Here is a 16,730-nt window from a genome sequence, read left to right on the forward strand (position 1 = left end):
ATCTCATATTGTCTTATGTGCGGTTGACTGATAAACAAATTTTACACACGAATTCTTTGTTAATTGATTCTTGTGATGGCTATGCATGGTATTGCTTAGTTGTAATTGTGTTTCAAATTGATGAAAAATGCTTACATTTGATGGATGGTACTACATGTTTAGGTTAATTTGTTGTTTAATTAGTTTTAAATTCATGTTTAATTAGTTTAATTTAAGTTTAATTAATTTAATTGCAATTCAATTATTAGGTAAGTAGACCATCCATACTTATGTTTGAATTCCATACTTTTTGTCACAATTGCATTATCTTCTAGATTAATGTGTGTTAAATTTGTAACTTGGATTGATAAATCATGCTTTGAATGGGTGAATTGCACTACACTTAGTTTAATTGTCATTAGGTAGTTGATTCATGCTTGAAATTGATGGTTTACACTTTTCATTGCTCTTGTTAGCCACATATAGATTACATAGTATTATTTCCCCAATTAGTTGAAAGTGAGTAAGTTAGGGAATGTTCTTAGTGGTGAATCCTACACCCTAAGTCTCTTTCCAATCTCTTAAACTCTATTTCTTTATTGCAATCATTTAGTTTAAAATTAGTTTTAATCACAAACAAAACCCTTTTGGCAATCACAGAAGCACTAAAGTATAATTCAATTCTGGAAAACCTATAATTGTTTAGATCTCTTGGGACGATCCCTGCTCACTTCATACTCCATAGTATAAGTGTTTAGTGGTTTTATAAATTTTAAAATATGGTGCCCACTTGACATTATTTCTAAACCTAAAGTGTTGTGCATTATTTTGTGCACACGCTCGGTCGCACCATCAACAACGGTGAGCCCGGATTTCTTGGGGACAACTTGTGTGGGGCTCACCCACTTGCTATCAGAGATAGGATAGATGATTCCCGCATCTAGCAATTTGATCACCTCTTTCATGACCACTTCCTTCATGTTTGGATTTAACCGGCGCTGGACCTCTCTAGTAGGCTTTGCGTCATCCTCCATATGAATGCGGTGCATACAAATGGAGGGGTCAATTCCTTTCAAATCTGCCACTGTCCAACCAATAGCTTCTTTATGCTCTTGGAGCACCGCTAAAAGGTTGGTCTCTTGGTCTTTTTGAAGGTCCGAGGCAATAATGACCGGAAGGGTTTGCTTTGGACCAAGGAACACATACTTGAGATGGGCCGGGAGTGGCTTAAGCTCAAGTTGTGGCGGAGATAACAATGATGGGACCGGAGGAGTGGTGGAAAGTTGGGGAAGTGGTTCTTTTGGAATTTTCCAAGGAGGTACATCCATGATAGCATTAATATCAAGCAAGGAATTGACTTCTTGAATGGCTTGATCAACATCAAAGTTTGAGAAGTCAAAATGAGACATGCAAGTTTCAAGGGGATCTTTGCTTAGGATGAAGGGGAGAGATTCTTCGACCACTTCATCAATGACATCCACAAGAAAACAATCATCCTCATTGGAGGGATGTTGAGTTGCATGAAAGATGTGGAGTTTGACTTGCATGTTTCCAAAAGCAATGTCCATCACCCCGGTTCGGCAATTAATCGATGCATTAGCTGTAGCTAAAAATGGTCTACCAAGGATCACGAGAATGTGCTTTTTTGGGTCATGGACTGGTTCCGTATCAAGAACCACAAAATCTACCGGGAAGTAGAATTTGTCCACCTTGATGATGACGTCCTCAAGAATACCTCGTGGATGCTTGACCGATCTATCGGCAAGTTGCAAAACCACGGAAGTCGGCTTAAGATCGCCCAAACCGAGTTGTAGGTAGACCGAGTATGGAATTAAATTCACACTAGCTCCTAAGTCAAGGAGGGCCCTCTCGATTTTGCTGTCACCAATGACGCACGAGATTGTGGGGGCACCCGGATCCTTATACTTCGGGGGAGTGCTGTGCTGAATAATAGCACTAACATTTTCAGTCAACCTCACTTTTTTTGACAAATGATTTTTAGAAGTGCGCTTTTGAGTGCACAAATCTTTGAGAAATTTTGCATAGGGGGGGATTTGCTTGATAGCATCCAACAGGGGCAAGTTAATCTTCACTTGCTTGAAGACTTCCCACATGTCTTGAATTTTACAATTCTTGTTCCCAAAGTGTGTCGACTCTTGAAGACGTTGAGGAAACGGAGCTTTTGGCTCATAAGTAGTTTCCACATTTGGGGAGACATGTGTGGGATATCCGTGAATGGTATTGGGACAAGAATTTGGATTAGAAGAGCTTGAATTTGGATTTTTCAACGGCGAAACTTCTTCACTTTTGTCTCCATCGACCTTGTTGTCCACCACTCTACCACTCCGAAGGGTGGTGATAGCTTGAACTTGTTCATGAGTCGGCCCACTCGGAGGAGGGGTTTCGTCAATCACATGCATTCCTCTAGGATTTTCAAAAGGTTGAGAGGGAAGCTTGCCCTTGTCCTTTTGAAGCAATTGATTCACCGAGTTAGCTATTTGGCCCACTTGATTTTCGAGATTAGCTATGGATTGAGTATGAGAGTGAACCATTTGGAGAGTAGGCTGCAAGGATGTCAAGAGTTGCTTGTTGGCATCCATTATTTGCTTATTTAATGATTCCATCATTTGCTTGTTTGCAGCTACTATCTCGTCAGTTGGACACACAGGAGGTTGATTGGAGACATTTGGATTGTAAGGAGGACGGTAGCTTGAAGAGGCTTGGAAAGGTCTACCTTGATATTGAGAAGAGGGCTGATTTTGCCGCCCTTGGTTTTGGAATTGGGAATTCTGTGGGGCTTGTTGCCGCCATGAGAAATTCGGATGATCACGCCAACCCGGATTGTAGGTGTTGGAATATGGATTGTTCCCGGGCCGCGAGAACATGGCATTAGCTTGCTCTTGGTTGGGACTAGGAAATTGCTCCGATGTGGGGCAATCTTCCGAGAGATGGAATGGACTAGTATATGAAGCACAAACTGAACTTGCCGAATTTTGAGACAATGAAGGAGGAAGATGTGGTGCCATCAATTGATAGAATTTATGAGCGATGGCATCCACTTGAGATGATTCCTCCCTTATTGACTTTGGTTGACAAGGGTTGGTGTTGTTTGGAGTGGTTGCGGTCGGAGCCCTACGAGAATTGTGTTGAAGTGAATTTTCACTCAAATTCTCAAGTAAGGTCCAAGCCTCATCCGCATTCTTGGACATGAACATCCCACCACAAGAAGAATCAACCATGAATCTATGGGTTTCGGTCAAGCCGGCATAGAAAGCTTGCACTAATTGCCATTTTGGGATCAAATGATGAGGACACTTCCGAAGAAGATCTTGTAACCTTTCCCAAGTCTCGTGGAGTTGTTCTCCATCAACTTGAGAAAAGCTTAGAATGGAACGCCTCATTTGGTTGGTTTTACTCACCGGATAATACTTCTTAAGAAATTCTTGTTGCAATTGAGCCCAAGAAGTAATAGAGTTGGGAGCGAGGGAGTTCAACCAATATTTTGCCCTATCCTTTAGGGAGAATGGGAAGAGATGGAGATGAAGTGCATTGTCTGGAAAACCTCTCAACCGGATGGTTGAACAGATTTCAAGGAACTCATCAAGATGCTTGTATGGATCTTCATTATCAAAGCCATGAAATGATGGAAGCATTTGAATGGTACTAGACTTGATCTCATATTGAGCTGCATCGATGTTTGGCATCACTATGCAAGATGGAGAAGCATAAGTGGTAGGGATGAAATGATCTCTAAGAGTCATTGGCTCGATATTAGGAATTTCAGCCTTTTCATTCCCCGGATTTCCTACGTTATCCCCCATTATATTGAATTCAGTTTCAAGGTCCCTTGTAAGAGTGGGTTCCCTAAGGTTCCGTCTAAGAGTTCTTTCAAGAGAATTGATATCAATGGGCGAATCGATTGTGGGTAAGGAAAGTGACCTACGACCGAACATCAACAACAAAGCATAAACTCAACAAAGCAATTCATCAACCACAACTCCACATACGATGTTCCCTTTCTCCTCAATTATCAAGACAGAAAATGTAAATGGCCACGACAAGGACCGATGCTTGAATACAAAATATAAACAAGTTAAGAGCCTCGACAAGGGCTTCACAACTAAATTAAACACATACACAATATTCACAATACGAAACTAGAAGTCAAGAGACTTACCTGGGGTCCTCTAGACTTACAATTTGCTAGCAATCCCACGGCGAGCTTCGAGTCCCTAGAATCTTACAACACGAAGATGATCAAAACATACAAGGAATATTCACAAGACACAATATGCACAATCAGACTAAATTTAACCCTAAACTTTGGTTGCTAAACCGTTTGCAGTCCCCGGCAACGGCGCCAAAAATTGATCGGTTGGTCAATTAACATCAACCTTCGCAATAGCACGAATCATTGTAAAATAGGGCTATTGGTCGGGTAAGTCGAACCACAGGGACTACGCTAGTCTAATACAACCTAAATGTCTAGAATCATTCTTAGAATGATGAAGGGTGTATAGAGGTTTTGTTGGATGTCACTTAAGCTAGGAAATTAAAAGTGCATAAAACAATAAATTGCAAGAATTCAAGGGAGTGAAGTACAAGTAAAGAAGGCTAGGGAAATGAATCCACCTCCATCCCTATACACATGCTAGGTTAAGATTAATTTAAGGGGAAAACAACATATATGATAGTCATGATACATAACAATACTAGGTTGCTATAATATCCTTAAGAAGTTCATTTAATTAGAAAGGCAAGAATAAACCATCAATGGTTCACATGATCAACTACCTAAACTAAAATGTAGCTTAGAACATGCTTACTAAGCCAAGGATTATCAAGCCCTAATTTAAATGGTGAATGCACATAAAGCTAAGAATCAAGTATAGCCCATCAAAGGGAAACCCTAAGCCATGAACTATCTAGGTTCTCCAACTCCATGCCATTAAAACCATTCCATGATCTAACTTCCATTGTCACCATGGAAGTGCAAGCAATATGATTAAGAAAAGCAACCATCCAAGACAAGATGAATAACTCACAATAATCATTTAAAACATTCAACATTCATTACAACAAAAATGAGGCTCTTGACCATGGAAAGACTATCAGAAATACATTGTAATCCCCAAAAATAAACTATACTAACACATGCTTACAAGGGAGGGGTTTCATCACCTCCCTAGATGAGGTTTAGTTACCCATTGGTGAGCTAGAAGAAGGAAGAAGCATCATCCTCATCTCCATTTTCGAGCTCCTACTGTAGCACTCAAGAACACCCTTCTCCTTACTCTCTTCTCTCTCCTTTCTCTTGCTCAAGATAAAGCTTAATGATATATGTGGCCTTTGGGTAGCCTTTTATGCTCCAACAATACCCTCCCTCCTCCAAGGAACACCTCCAACCACTTCATAAAGAAGGAAGATGGCATTGAGGAAACCAATGTGCAAGTGGGCTGAAATGAGCCATTTCCGAAGGGCATTCTGCCTGATTTTCGAGCACACGCTTGGTGACTTCGAGCACTCTAACTTAGTGCAATGTGCAACATGCTCCTCTTGCTCAGTGCTGACCTATTTTGGGAAAACTGCTATAACTTTGTGCCCCGAACTCCAAATGACGATCTGTTTGAAGCTTTGGAGAGCTGATTCAGTGCTTTAAAAACTTCATGTTTTGATGAAGACCCAATTCTCAAGTCTGATTGGTCGAAAATGGGGAGAAAGGCAGTACATCAGTGCTGCTAGGCAGTTCTGCGCACCTCTGTTGTGAAGATCATAACTCTCTGCTCCGAACTCCGAATGATGAACCACTTGAAGATTTGGAAAGCTGATTCAGAGCTCTAAATCTTTCATGTTATGAGGGAAGTCCAGTTCTCGAGTTTGGAAGGTCAAAATGGCAAGCAAAGTCCAGGCTCTACTGCTGCCAGAATTCAGCATTGGCACCTTTTGTTGCTCAGGATTCCACAAGGCCTTATTCTTGTTCCATTTTGGCCAATGAACCTGAAAATGCATAAAAACATAGAATTGGAGTTAATCTACATAAAATAATTAATAACTGGACTTTGTTAATGTAATTTAGGGCGCTTGAATGTACATTATTCGGCGCTTATCACATAACAAGCCTTCGGAGCTGAAGAAACTGAAGTCAATCTCATGGGACAACTGGACTTGTAATGCCCAAGCTGCTGACATTGATAACAAACAACTCTACCCTTGTCAGATCCAACTGGCATAGGAGTGGTAGAAACAGATCGTGTAGATTGTTGCCCCTGAAATTGAAATGAACCACCCTTGTTCTTTTTCCAAGAAGATCCTTCTGAGGATGGCCCTGCACCCCTCTTCTACTTCCACTAATCTCTTCTCGCATCCTTATCTCTGTTATCCGCTTCTAACATTAAAGCCCTTTCCACTGCTTCAGAATATACCTTGATGAACTGTGCCATGATCAACGGCCTCATCCAATCATTAAGACTAGAAACAAACTTCCGAGTCTTGTTAACTTCATCTCTTACCATTTCTGGAGCAAAGCGAGAAAGTGAAGTGAACTTGTTTTCATATTCTGCCATTGACATGCTCCCTTGGATAAGGTTATGAAACTGGTCTTGTAACTCCCATCTTTTGGAAAGCGGAAAGTACTTTTCATGAAACAATTCCTTAAACTTGTCCCAACTCATCTCCTCCACCTTGTACCGGCTTGTAACTGACTTCCACAATAATTTGGCATCCTTAGCAAACTTATAAGTAGCTAGGATGATCTTTAAATGATCCTCCGTCACATCTATTGAAATCAATTGAGTTTTAACTTGCTCCATGTAGTCATCTGCTATCATTGGATCCGCACCGCCCTCAAACATAACCGGCATCAGCTGAGAAAACCCCTTAATAATCTTGAGACGCTTCTGAGCAGTGTCTCCTCAACTTGAACTGTAGGTTATAGTACCGACTGCGACTGAGCAGTAATCGTTGCCCTCACAACATTTTGCAACAAACGATTCAACTCTAGTGCCACAGAACCTTCACCCACTTCTACGGGTGCTTCAACATTATCCCTCCTTGTGGGGACAACTCTAGGGGGAATCAAGTCCCTAAGAAGTGTGTCCTCATCATTAAGCTTTTCCGGATTGGAGCTGGAGCTCTAGCTAACATCACCCTTAGTCGGTCTAGGGCCAACTTACCTGATTTCCTCATGCCGTGACATCGTTCTATAAAATAAAGGAAACAATTCAATAACGATAACACTAAGGTCCAACCGTGAATAACCCAACGCAACAAGATACTGTACAAACATTTAGCACGTAATACTATGCAATGAACATATTAATATAGGCATATAAGCACATAAGCACGTAAGCAAGTAAGTAGTTAAGCATGTTTTTTCACATAGCAAAACACTTTTCCAAACAAGGAAATAACAATACAAATGACTTCCCCGACAACCCTAGGTAAGCCTCTACCCGTCGTCCTAATGGTATTCGAACCATCGCTCTGATACCAAATTTGTAACGACCCTAGCTGATCCCAAAATTTTAAAAAAATTCGGCATAACCTCCCCTAAAAATGGGCCTTCAACAACCTGTCCCTATACACAAAACACATAATATCATCCAGCATCCCATTCATCCGTTCATTATACCTCAACATAGCTCCTCTCACGGTGGAACATCCACACACCAATTAATCTAAATTATCATAATTACAGTCCCAAAATACATGGTTAAGATTTAAAGTCTCTGTCTTACAACGTTACATGATACAATTGCATGGAAACATGTACCATAATTCAATTAGTTTCATTTAAATCAAACAAAAGATAAATTCGTTCTTAAGTTACAAGGTCATGAATACTAACTTAGTTATATCCCCACAACTATGAATATACATAAAACGGTCAAAATACAAAATAGCAAACAACCTTCTAACAACTTTCAAGCTTGAGGTGGATTGTCGTCCACCGGTTCATTTCCAAGACCTAAAAAAAATAATATAAATAGTAGGGTGAGCATAAAGCTCAGTAGGTGACACTTAAGACACAATTCTTGTGTCCTTGTGAATCCAAACAAAGCATAGGCCAATGGGAAATAGGGATCATGCAATATAGGGAATTGAAACAATATGCACGTCAATTCCAATTATAAACCATGCAGTGCAATGAAATGCAATGCATGCTAATGTCACTCCCCATTTTCATTCATAAAACCATCACTTTCAAATGTTAATACAGCCCGCCCTTTGGTAACCCCGCCGCGACACGAGAGGATGATTGGCTATTGTCCCTAGACCTTTGGTAATCCCGCAGCGTCATCGAGGGGCCCGAATAGCTCAACCACGCTAGGGCGACTCCCTAGTCCCCTCTAGGCTATATTAACCTCCAGTCCGTTGGTAACCCCGCAGCGACCGGGTTTATCAAAACTATTTGACAAAACTCTTTTCCCAAAATTTCCCCATTTTCATTTCAAGACAAATTCTCCCATTTCATGCATCCCAACGACATATGCATGGATGTACATATAATCTCAATATTATGACAATGGGAAATTTGGCACAATCTAAATAAACATGTTCTTATTAGTCATTTTCAGCATGTTAACATATAGTGGGCATAATAAAACAACATCTAAACATATTTTACACATGAAACAAGTCATAATCAAGCTCTTAAAAATTGTCTAGACATCATTCATATAATCATAGATACAATTAACTCCCAATTAAACATGTGTGACACAACAAGGAGGTGTAATTCACAATAGAATAAGAAAGGAGTGGATTAAGATGCCCCTACCTCAAAATGAGCAAAATCCCTAGAATGGGTTCTTAAATTCGAGCTCCTAAAGAGGACCAAAAGCTAGAATTTCTGGTACTAGCACGTAGAGCTTGTCGTGCTCATCGTTTTGCCCCAAACGGTACCTTAATCCGATAAGAGATGAGGGAGAAATCAAGAGTGAAAGCTTGCAAAAGAAAAAAAAAAAAAAAAAGAAATACAAAGAGGCAGAGAGCTGCGAGAGAGAAGAAATAATAGAGAAAAAGAAAAATGAAAAAAATGTGGTCTTGTGACCACTTAAACTTCGTGGGTCCCACACATTTTTTTTTTCTTTTCTCTTTTTCTTTTTCTTTTTAATTACAGACATTACATTTGCAGTGGCAAGGAATGGTTTTCCCAAGATGATTGGGATGTGGTTAGAAGGATTAGCAACTGGTTCGGTATCAAGAACTATGAAATCAACCAAAAAGTAGAATTTATCCACTTTGATAAGAATGTCCTCAACCATGCCCCTAGGTGTTTTGACGGATCTATCGGCCATTTGAAGCACCACCGAGGTTGGCTTCAATTCATTCAACCCTAATTGGACATATACGGAGTAAGGAATCAAATTGACACTTGCACTTAAGTCAAGAAGAGCTCTATGAATTTCATGAGTTCCAATTACACAAGAAATAGTCAGAGCACCGGGATCTTTGAACTTAAGTGGAGTGTTTTGTTGAAGAATAGAGCTCACTTGCTCCGTGAGGAACACTTTTTTAGGGCTTGGTTCCTTGCTCTTCCTCTTTTATGTGCAAAGATCTTTCAAGAATTTTGCATAAGGTGGAATTTACTTAATGGCATCCAAAAGAGGAAGATTGATATTGACTTGTTTAAAAACTTCCATCATGTCATGTGTTTTCCCTTCTTGCCTCCTATGAGGCGAAGTTTCTTTTAAAGCATAAGGGAATGGAGCTTTTGGCTCACAAGACTTTGTAATTTGAGAGGATGATAGAGAAGCTTGAGAATTTTGGTTAGGAACACTTTCTTTCAAATGAGTAGGAGTAGAATTGGAAATTGGATGGGTGATAACTTTAGGTTGCACCGATTCACTATCTTCCTTTGGTAGCTCAACCCTATTGTCCACTTGCTTACCACTTCTCAAGGTGGTGATGGCTTGCGCTTGAGCTTGGGAAGAATACCCCGATGTAGGGTTTGTTTCCACACAAAATTAGGCCTTTGGATTCCTCTCGGGTTGACTAGGTAATTTCCCAATTTCTCTTGCATTCAATGCATTAGCTATGGTCCCAATTTAGGATTCAAGCTTTGATATAGATTGGGAGTGGGAACGCAACAAGTTAGTATCCTTTTCTAAGCTACCCAAAGCCATCAAAACTTTGTCTTCAAATGTGGAATTACTAGAAAGTGCTTGAGGATAATGAAAGCCAACTTGGGAATCATACATTTGAGGATGTGAGAAGTCATTCATTCTTTGATGATGAAAAGAAGAAGAAACGAACCCTTGAGAACCTCCATTTCTTTTATGAGGTGGAATGTATTTTCTTTGAAGATTTTTAGCTTGATAAGGGCTTTCATTCCACAATGGAACATATGCTTTTGAATAAAGGTGAGCAAATGTGGCATTAACTTGTTCAAAGTGTTCATTAACAATATGTCCATGGGGACAATTGACAGTAGTATGCAAAACACTTGAACATGTCATGCAAGGCTCACAAAGATGAGTTGTATGATGAAAAGGAGACACATTGGTAGCCGGTTTTTGATTCAACAAGAATTAATCAAGTTTTTGAGAAAGTGTTTTAACCTCAGCTACAATTTCCCTTGAATTTTCAAATTGACACACTGTTACACTTTCCTCCTTTTTAGTAAAACCATGGTCAAGCCGAGAAGTGTAATATTTGTGCAAAGAATTTTCACTCATTTTTTCAAAGAGGTGCCAAATGTCATCTTCATGTTTTCCAAAATTTGAACCCCCACATGAGGTATCAACTATGTCCTTTTGCATGTCGGATAGGCTTTCATAGAAGTATTGGACAACTTGCCATTTTGGAATACTATAGTGTGGACACTTTCTTAGCAAGTCATTCAATCTCTCCCAAGCCTTATGCAACAACTCTCCTTCCCTTTGAGAAAATTCTCTAATTGAAGCACACATTACATTGGTCAAACTTACGGGGTAAAATTTTTTTAAAAACTCATTTTGCAATTGTGCCCAAGATGTTATTGAATTCACCCCTAAAGTATTGAACCAATGCTTTGCTTTATTTTTAAGTGTGAAAGGGAAGATGAGTAATTTAAGAACTTCCTCCGGGACATCCATATACCTTACGGTGGAACATAGTTCAAGAAATTCATTAAGATGCCTATATGGTTCCTCTTCATCCAAGCCATAAAAGAGTAGACACATTTGAATGGTCTCAGGCTTGATTTCATATTGATTAGCCTCAAAATTAGGCAACACAATGCAAGTGGGTGCATAGTATGCATGAAGATTATAATGATCACGAAGGACCATCGGAGGAATTGGAGCTTGAACTCCGGGTTCATGTTGATTAAAAGGTAGGGTATGCATGAAACGTGGGTCTAAGTAGCCAAGATTACCCTCTAGATTTTCCATGTTAATGTCTAGAATGAATGGTATGACAAGGTCTATACAACACTACAAAATGACACACAAATCACCATAAAACAAGCAAGCACTCCTCCTTCACAACAAATCAACAATCAACAAACTTCCTCCACATACAATGTTCCCATACTCCCATGCTTTGATAACAATGCAAAGAAAAGTAAATTGTCTCCACGCGGGCTCACGATTTATCTAAGAATTTAAAAACAAGCCTCCACGCGGGCCGACGATTTAACTAAGGGATTAAGTAAGAAAGTCTCGCAAAGGTCCTTTAGCACTTCAACTCCAAATTTAAAGCTTAGCTTAGTAAATTTTTTATTTATTTTTTATTTTATTATTATTATTTTTTTTTAGCACTTTTCCTTTCTTGCTTAGCTCCTTTACTTGATGGCTCCTTTGCTTACCTCCTAACTCAATGCTCCTTGTTAAAGATGAACAAACACAATAAGTAATCTAAAGGAAAAATAAAGTAAAGACACGATCAAAAGAGTACTAATTCCTAATTGATTTCACAAATACGACATTGCCTAATCCCCGGCAACGGCGCCAAAATTTGATGGTGTTATTGGCCGTTCCTACACGCCAAATTGATGTAGTGAATGTACGGTTCAAGAAAAGCCTTTGGGGTTAAGTTTAAATTTATAAAAACCACTACCAACACTACTACTAAAGTAGCAAGGGTGAGTAGGGATCGTCCCAAGGGATTGGAGTCGTACTTGATTGTGGAATTACAATTAAGGTTAGTATGTCGAGTGATCAAACAAAGGGGTGATTGGTTAATTAAACTAGAGAGCAACTAAATTAAACCAAGCAATTGAATGTAACAAAAAGTAAGTAAGAAAAAGAGAAATCTTGGGGTTTAAAGGTCACCACCAAGCAATGTTTTTCTACACTTCTAACTAGTGACTAATGAGGGTAATGTGTGTTGCAATAATTGTGTGTGTGTGTGCTTGGTTGATTCAATTAGCAAAGGTGACCAATTAAGCATACATTGTCTAATCAACATGTGAAAAGCACAATATATCTAGCAATTAAGTATATATTGTTTAAATAGCATGTGAAAAGCACAACATATCTAGCAAGTCATTAATCCTTTCATTAAGTTCACAAGCCAAATACACTACAAAGTTAGAAACATATGCTACTTACATTCAAAAGTATGGAATATCAAACAACTAGCATGGATTGTCCTCTCATCTAATAATTATGCTATCACTACACTATAATTAAACTAATGACATGAAATTAAACTAACTAAGCTAAGGGAGAGGTATAATCCATCAAGAAATGAGCATGGACCATCTAGAAAATCACAAGAGCATTCTTTTAAGCACAATGTTTTGATAATCTCCAAATCTATAGCATTAATACACATAGACATGCATCAATTACACAAGAAATAGAGGCAAACACATGAACATCTATTCTAGCATACATAGACATATGGATAGAATGAAATGATTGATTGGAAGCATTAAACCTTATAAATCATTGAATAAACAAGATCTATATGTATAAAAGTGTTAAAACATTAATTACAACACTAATCCCTCAATAATGCACAAGATTAATATATAGAAAGCATGCTTGGGGCTAACTCTAGCCCCAAGAGGATGTCTAGCCACTCATGGTGATGATGCTCCAACCCTCAAGGGCTAATTCCATGGTTGAAATCTGCTCCTTGTTGATGAAGAGTCTCCAATGGTGTCTCTAGCCTCCTCCTCCTCTAAGCTTCCTCTCCAAGAGATGATATGAAAATAATGTTGGCCCTCCCATGTAAAAAGCAATCCTTATCCTTACATAGGTAGGTCAAAATGACACCCAAAATGAACTGGGGTCATGCACACAATATTCCTTAATGATTGGATAAAGGACAACTTTCAATGAGATGGAATTTTAACTTTTTCGCACTGGAGGAAGTTTGATCGATCAAACCTTGGTCTTGGATCGATCGAACTGGCTGAAATCTATCGAACTTAGGCTGGATCGATCCAACTGGTTGAGCTTTTTGGGAAAAGACAAATCCGAGATATTTTGGGAGATATTTATGGGAAAAGGACAAAAGTGGTTAATGGGTGGTACAGCTGTGGATATGATCAATCATTTGAATAAGGACAAAAGTGTTCTATTGATCCAAGGATGGTGTTGGATCGATCAAACTTTTGGACTTTACGCTTTTGGATCTAGACTTGGATCTATTTTGAAGTGCTGAGATCGATTATTGTTCGATCGATCGAACCTTGAACTTGGATCAATCGAACTTTGCTGCTTCCCACTTTTGGCTTCATTTGCTTCTTTTTTTCTCCACTTTGCTCTTTTCTTTGTTCAATCCTAGAATTGCTTCAATTAAGCTCTTATTTGGCTGAGTTAGCTTATTTTCGGGATAAGTGCCTGAAAATAGAAATAATACGAAATCAACCTAAAATGGTAAAGTAAGATAGATAAATGTACTAGAATGCCTAAGCTTAAGGGGTTTAAATACGCACTTTTTAGCGCTCATCACTAGCGCTACTGCCGTGGTCAATCAGTACTCGTCTGACCAGACAGTTGGCCACTAGTAGACTAACTACTAATGGGTCTTCGTACGGGTGTTGCACCCTTCTGAGGTCCCCTTTATGAAAAGAAACTTGTGCTGGATTGGGTTTGCAGTCGACGGTATTGATTTCCCCAATCTTTCGTAACTTATGGGCTTGTTTGAGCTGGATCCTGTAGGAATTTCCCGATTGCTTGTCTTCTTCCGGACGGCCATGAATTGTGTTAATTACCAGGACATGATGGCTCTCTACCGCGGCTTTTGGAATTGCCCGGGCTCGATCTTGCTGCCTTTGCTGCCCTAGGGTAATCAAGTATTCAGTTAACTTGCCCTTGGCTATTAACGCTTCCACCTGTCTTCTCAAGCTCCTACAATCATTGGTCAGGTGGCCGAAATCACTGTGGAATGCACAGTGTTTATTTTGGTCTCTTTGCTCCATTGGCTGTCTGATTGGTAGTGGGATCTGGAAGATGTTTCTTGCCTTGGTCTCTTGGTACAGTATGGCCAGTGTTACTTTGAGAGGCGTAACCTTTTCAGTTGTTCGGGATTTCTTTTCAGGGGCTCGTCCCTCAATAGTTGGGGGTTCCCGATCGGCCCGCGGGGTGCTCGATCACTCCTTCGGTTGATTCTTTACTGTAACCAGTGTCGCTCTCTGCTGTCTAGTTACTTTATTTTCTTCAAGTCTGATGTAGTTTTATGCTCATGAATTCAGCTCCGACATGTTAGTTGGGGTCTTCTTCACCAGAGAAGAATGAAAACGTGAGCCCTGCACCATGGCTATCTTGAACACTTCTATGGCTGTGTTTGGATTACAATCTAGTATGCCCGAAGACTCCATGTTGAATCGGGTGAGGAAGGTTTGCAGGCCTTCTCCCTTCATCTGCCGAATCGTAAAGAGACTGGCAATGGTTTTCTTCTGTTTTTTATTTCCACAATACTGGGCCAAGAGCGCTACGCATAGTGATTCGAAGTTTGGGATCGATTTGCACGGGCGATTCTTGAACCACTCTAGGGCCACCCCCGTCAGGCTAGATGGAAATATCTTGCACATGAATAGATCATTGTGAGCTTCTAGTGTCATTTCCTGAGTATAGTGGTTGAGGTGTTGGAGGGAATCTCTAGTCCCATTGAATTTGATGAACTTGGGCATCGTGAACTTCTTGGGTCTTGTGACCCATTCTATCTCATCTATGAAAGGGGTTTTTATTATTGATGCAGTAAATTCTCTCGCCATGTCTTCGGGCAATTGGGCCTTTAGCCCTTTGATTCATTCGTCCATTTCTTTCCGGAGCCTGGCGATAAAGTCGTTCCCAAAGATGGCTGACCAGCTGCTGGGGTCCATATTTCTTTTCTACCTGAATCCGCGTTATCTGATGGATGGGCTTTGGTGATTCGAGGCCCCCCAATATTGGAGTTCCCCAAGGTGCGCAACTGACTTGCGGCATCGTGGATGTCCTCCAGCGTTTCATTGGGCTATTGGCATGGAGCCTTCTGTTGGTAGGGTGGATTATCATCGCCTGGCTTCATGAGGGGATCTTCGTTCTAACGTTTGGGCCAAGGGTCTTTCGGCTGTTCATTCCGCCGAGCGTTGCCTCAGAGTCTTTCGTTTTCTCTGTGTAGAGTGCTGATTTGTGCCACGTTGGTTTCTTGAGCCTGCTTTAGCATATTGATTTGCTCAGCGCTGGCTTTATTTGCTTGTCGCAGGACGTCCAGTTGCGCTTGCATCTCTTCGCGTATCTTCTGCATGGTCTCCTGTTGTTGCGGTTGAACAGTGTCTGGCTCTGTTGCCATTCTGGAGTGATGCTGTATGCAAGGGATAGGGAACGGACTTTTTGTATCGAAGTTCTCACAGATGGCGCCAAAGTGTGGGTGCAATTTTTTACACCCGAACACCTAAAGGGATCGACTACGGAAAACACACAGAAAAAATTAAGAAAAGAGCAAGTAAATCTTTGAGATAGTAATAGTATTCAGAGTCTCATGCCTTTTACCTTTGTTCAGGCTTTACTTATAAGTGTTTTTTAGCTTAGGAATTTATATGGAGCCGTTTCTTGGCTTTTATTCCAAAATGTAGGTAATTTATGCCTACAGATCGTGCATTTGACATTATTGCGGGCGTTATGGAGTTTGGGCCTTGTCAGAATTGGGCTTGTTTATTCTGCCTCTGTTTTAAATAGGCCTTCCTTCGCTGGGCTTATGTTTCATTATGGGTTTTCAGTTTTTTTAGCCTTTTTGCGGGCTGTCTTTTGTCACCATGTGTTGTTTTGCGATTTGTGTGATTTTTTTTCCCTCCACACATACTATTCTACAATTTCGTATAATAATATGGAACATTTGGTAAATTTGAAGGTGGTGAAATCAAGTGTTGCTACACTCCTATTCATGGAATTCTTCATTCGATTCTAATATGTTCCCTATTTGTGACTGCCTTGTAGTTGAAAGTTTCTATAAGTTCATCTCTATGTCTCTCTAAAAATTATTTATTACAAAATAAATTTGGCCACAATTGATGTCTTTAGGAGATGAATGAGTCCAAATACCTTCGACAAAAGCACATATGTCAAACAGACTTGAAAAAGTAAAAAAAAAAGTTAGTTGTTACTTATTGTCTTGAACTCAATAAAGCTATAAACAAATTGGAATCATTGAAATATTACATAGCCTTGATAAAATTACCCAATCTGACAAATTTGTTAATTGCATAAAAATTACGTGAAATTGAATACAATAAAGGTACTGAATGTGATAGGGTACTACCTTTATAATATATAAAATGTATAATTAATCTCCTATTGTTCAAAAAATTTCCTTACATTTTACAATTTGTGCAG

The 16,730-nt window shown here is 39.7% G+C and overlaps 1 protein-coding gene across 1 annotated transcript; it reads right to left on the reverse strand.

Annotated features, from left to right (window-relative positions):
• Positions 1-13,855: 13,855 nt before the first annotated feature.
• LOC132281153 (uncharacterized) lies at positions 13,856-14,338 on the reverse strand. Its single transcript, XM_059782884.1, has one exon. The coding sequence runs from the start codon at positions 14,336-14,338 to the stop codon at positions 13,856-13,858; it is 483 nt and encodes a 160-aa protein (XP_059638867.1).
• Positions 14,339-16,730: the final 2,392 nt, after the last annotated feature.

This window comes from Cornus florida, unplaced genomic scaffold, assembly GCF_030987335.1.
Source record: "Cornus florida cultivar Cherokee Brave unplaced genomic scaffold, ASM3098733v1 CherokeeBrave_3.0.0_Hap2_Chr11, whole genome shotgun sequence".
Taxonomy (NCBI): domain Eukaryota; kingdom Viridiplantae; phylum Streptophyta; class Magnoliopsida; order Cornales; family Cornaceae; genus Cornus; species Cornus florida.

Coding starts and splice junctions, on each gene's coding strand:
- LOC132281153 (XM_059782884.1), bottom strand. CDS start 14,338: ATGGAGCAAAGAGACCAAAATAAACACTGTGCATTCCACAGTGATTTC.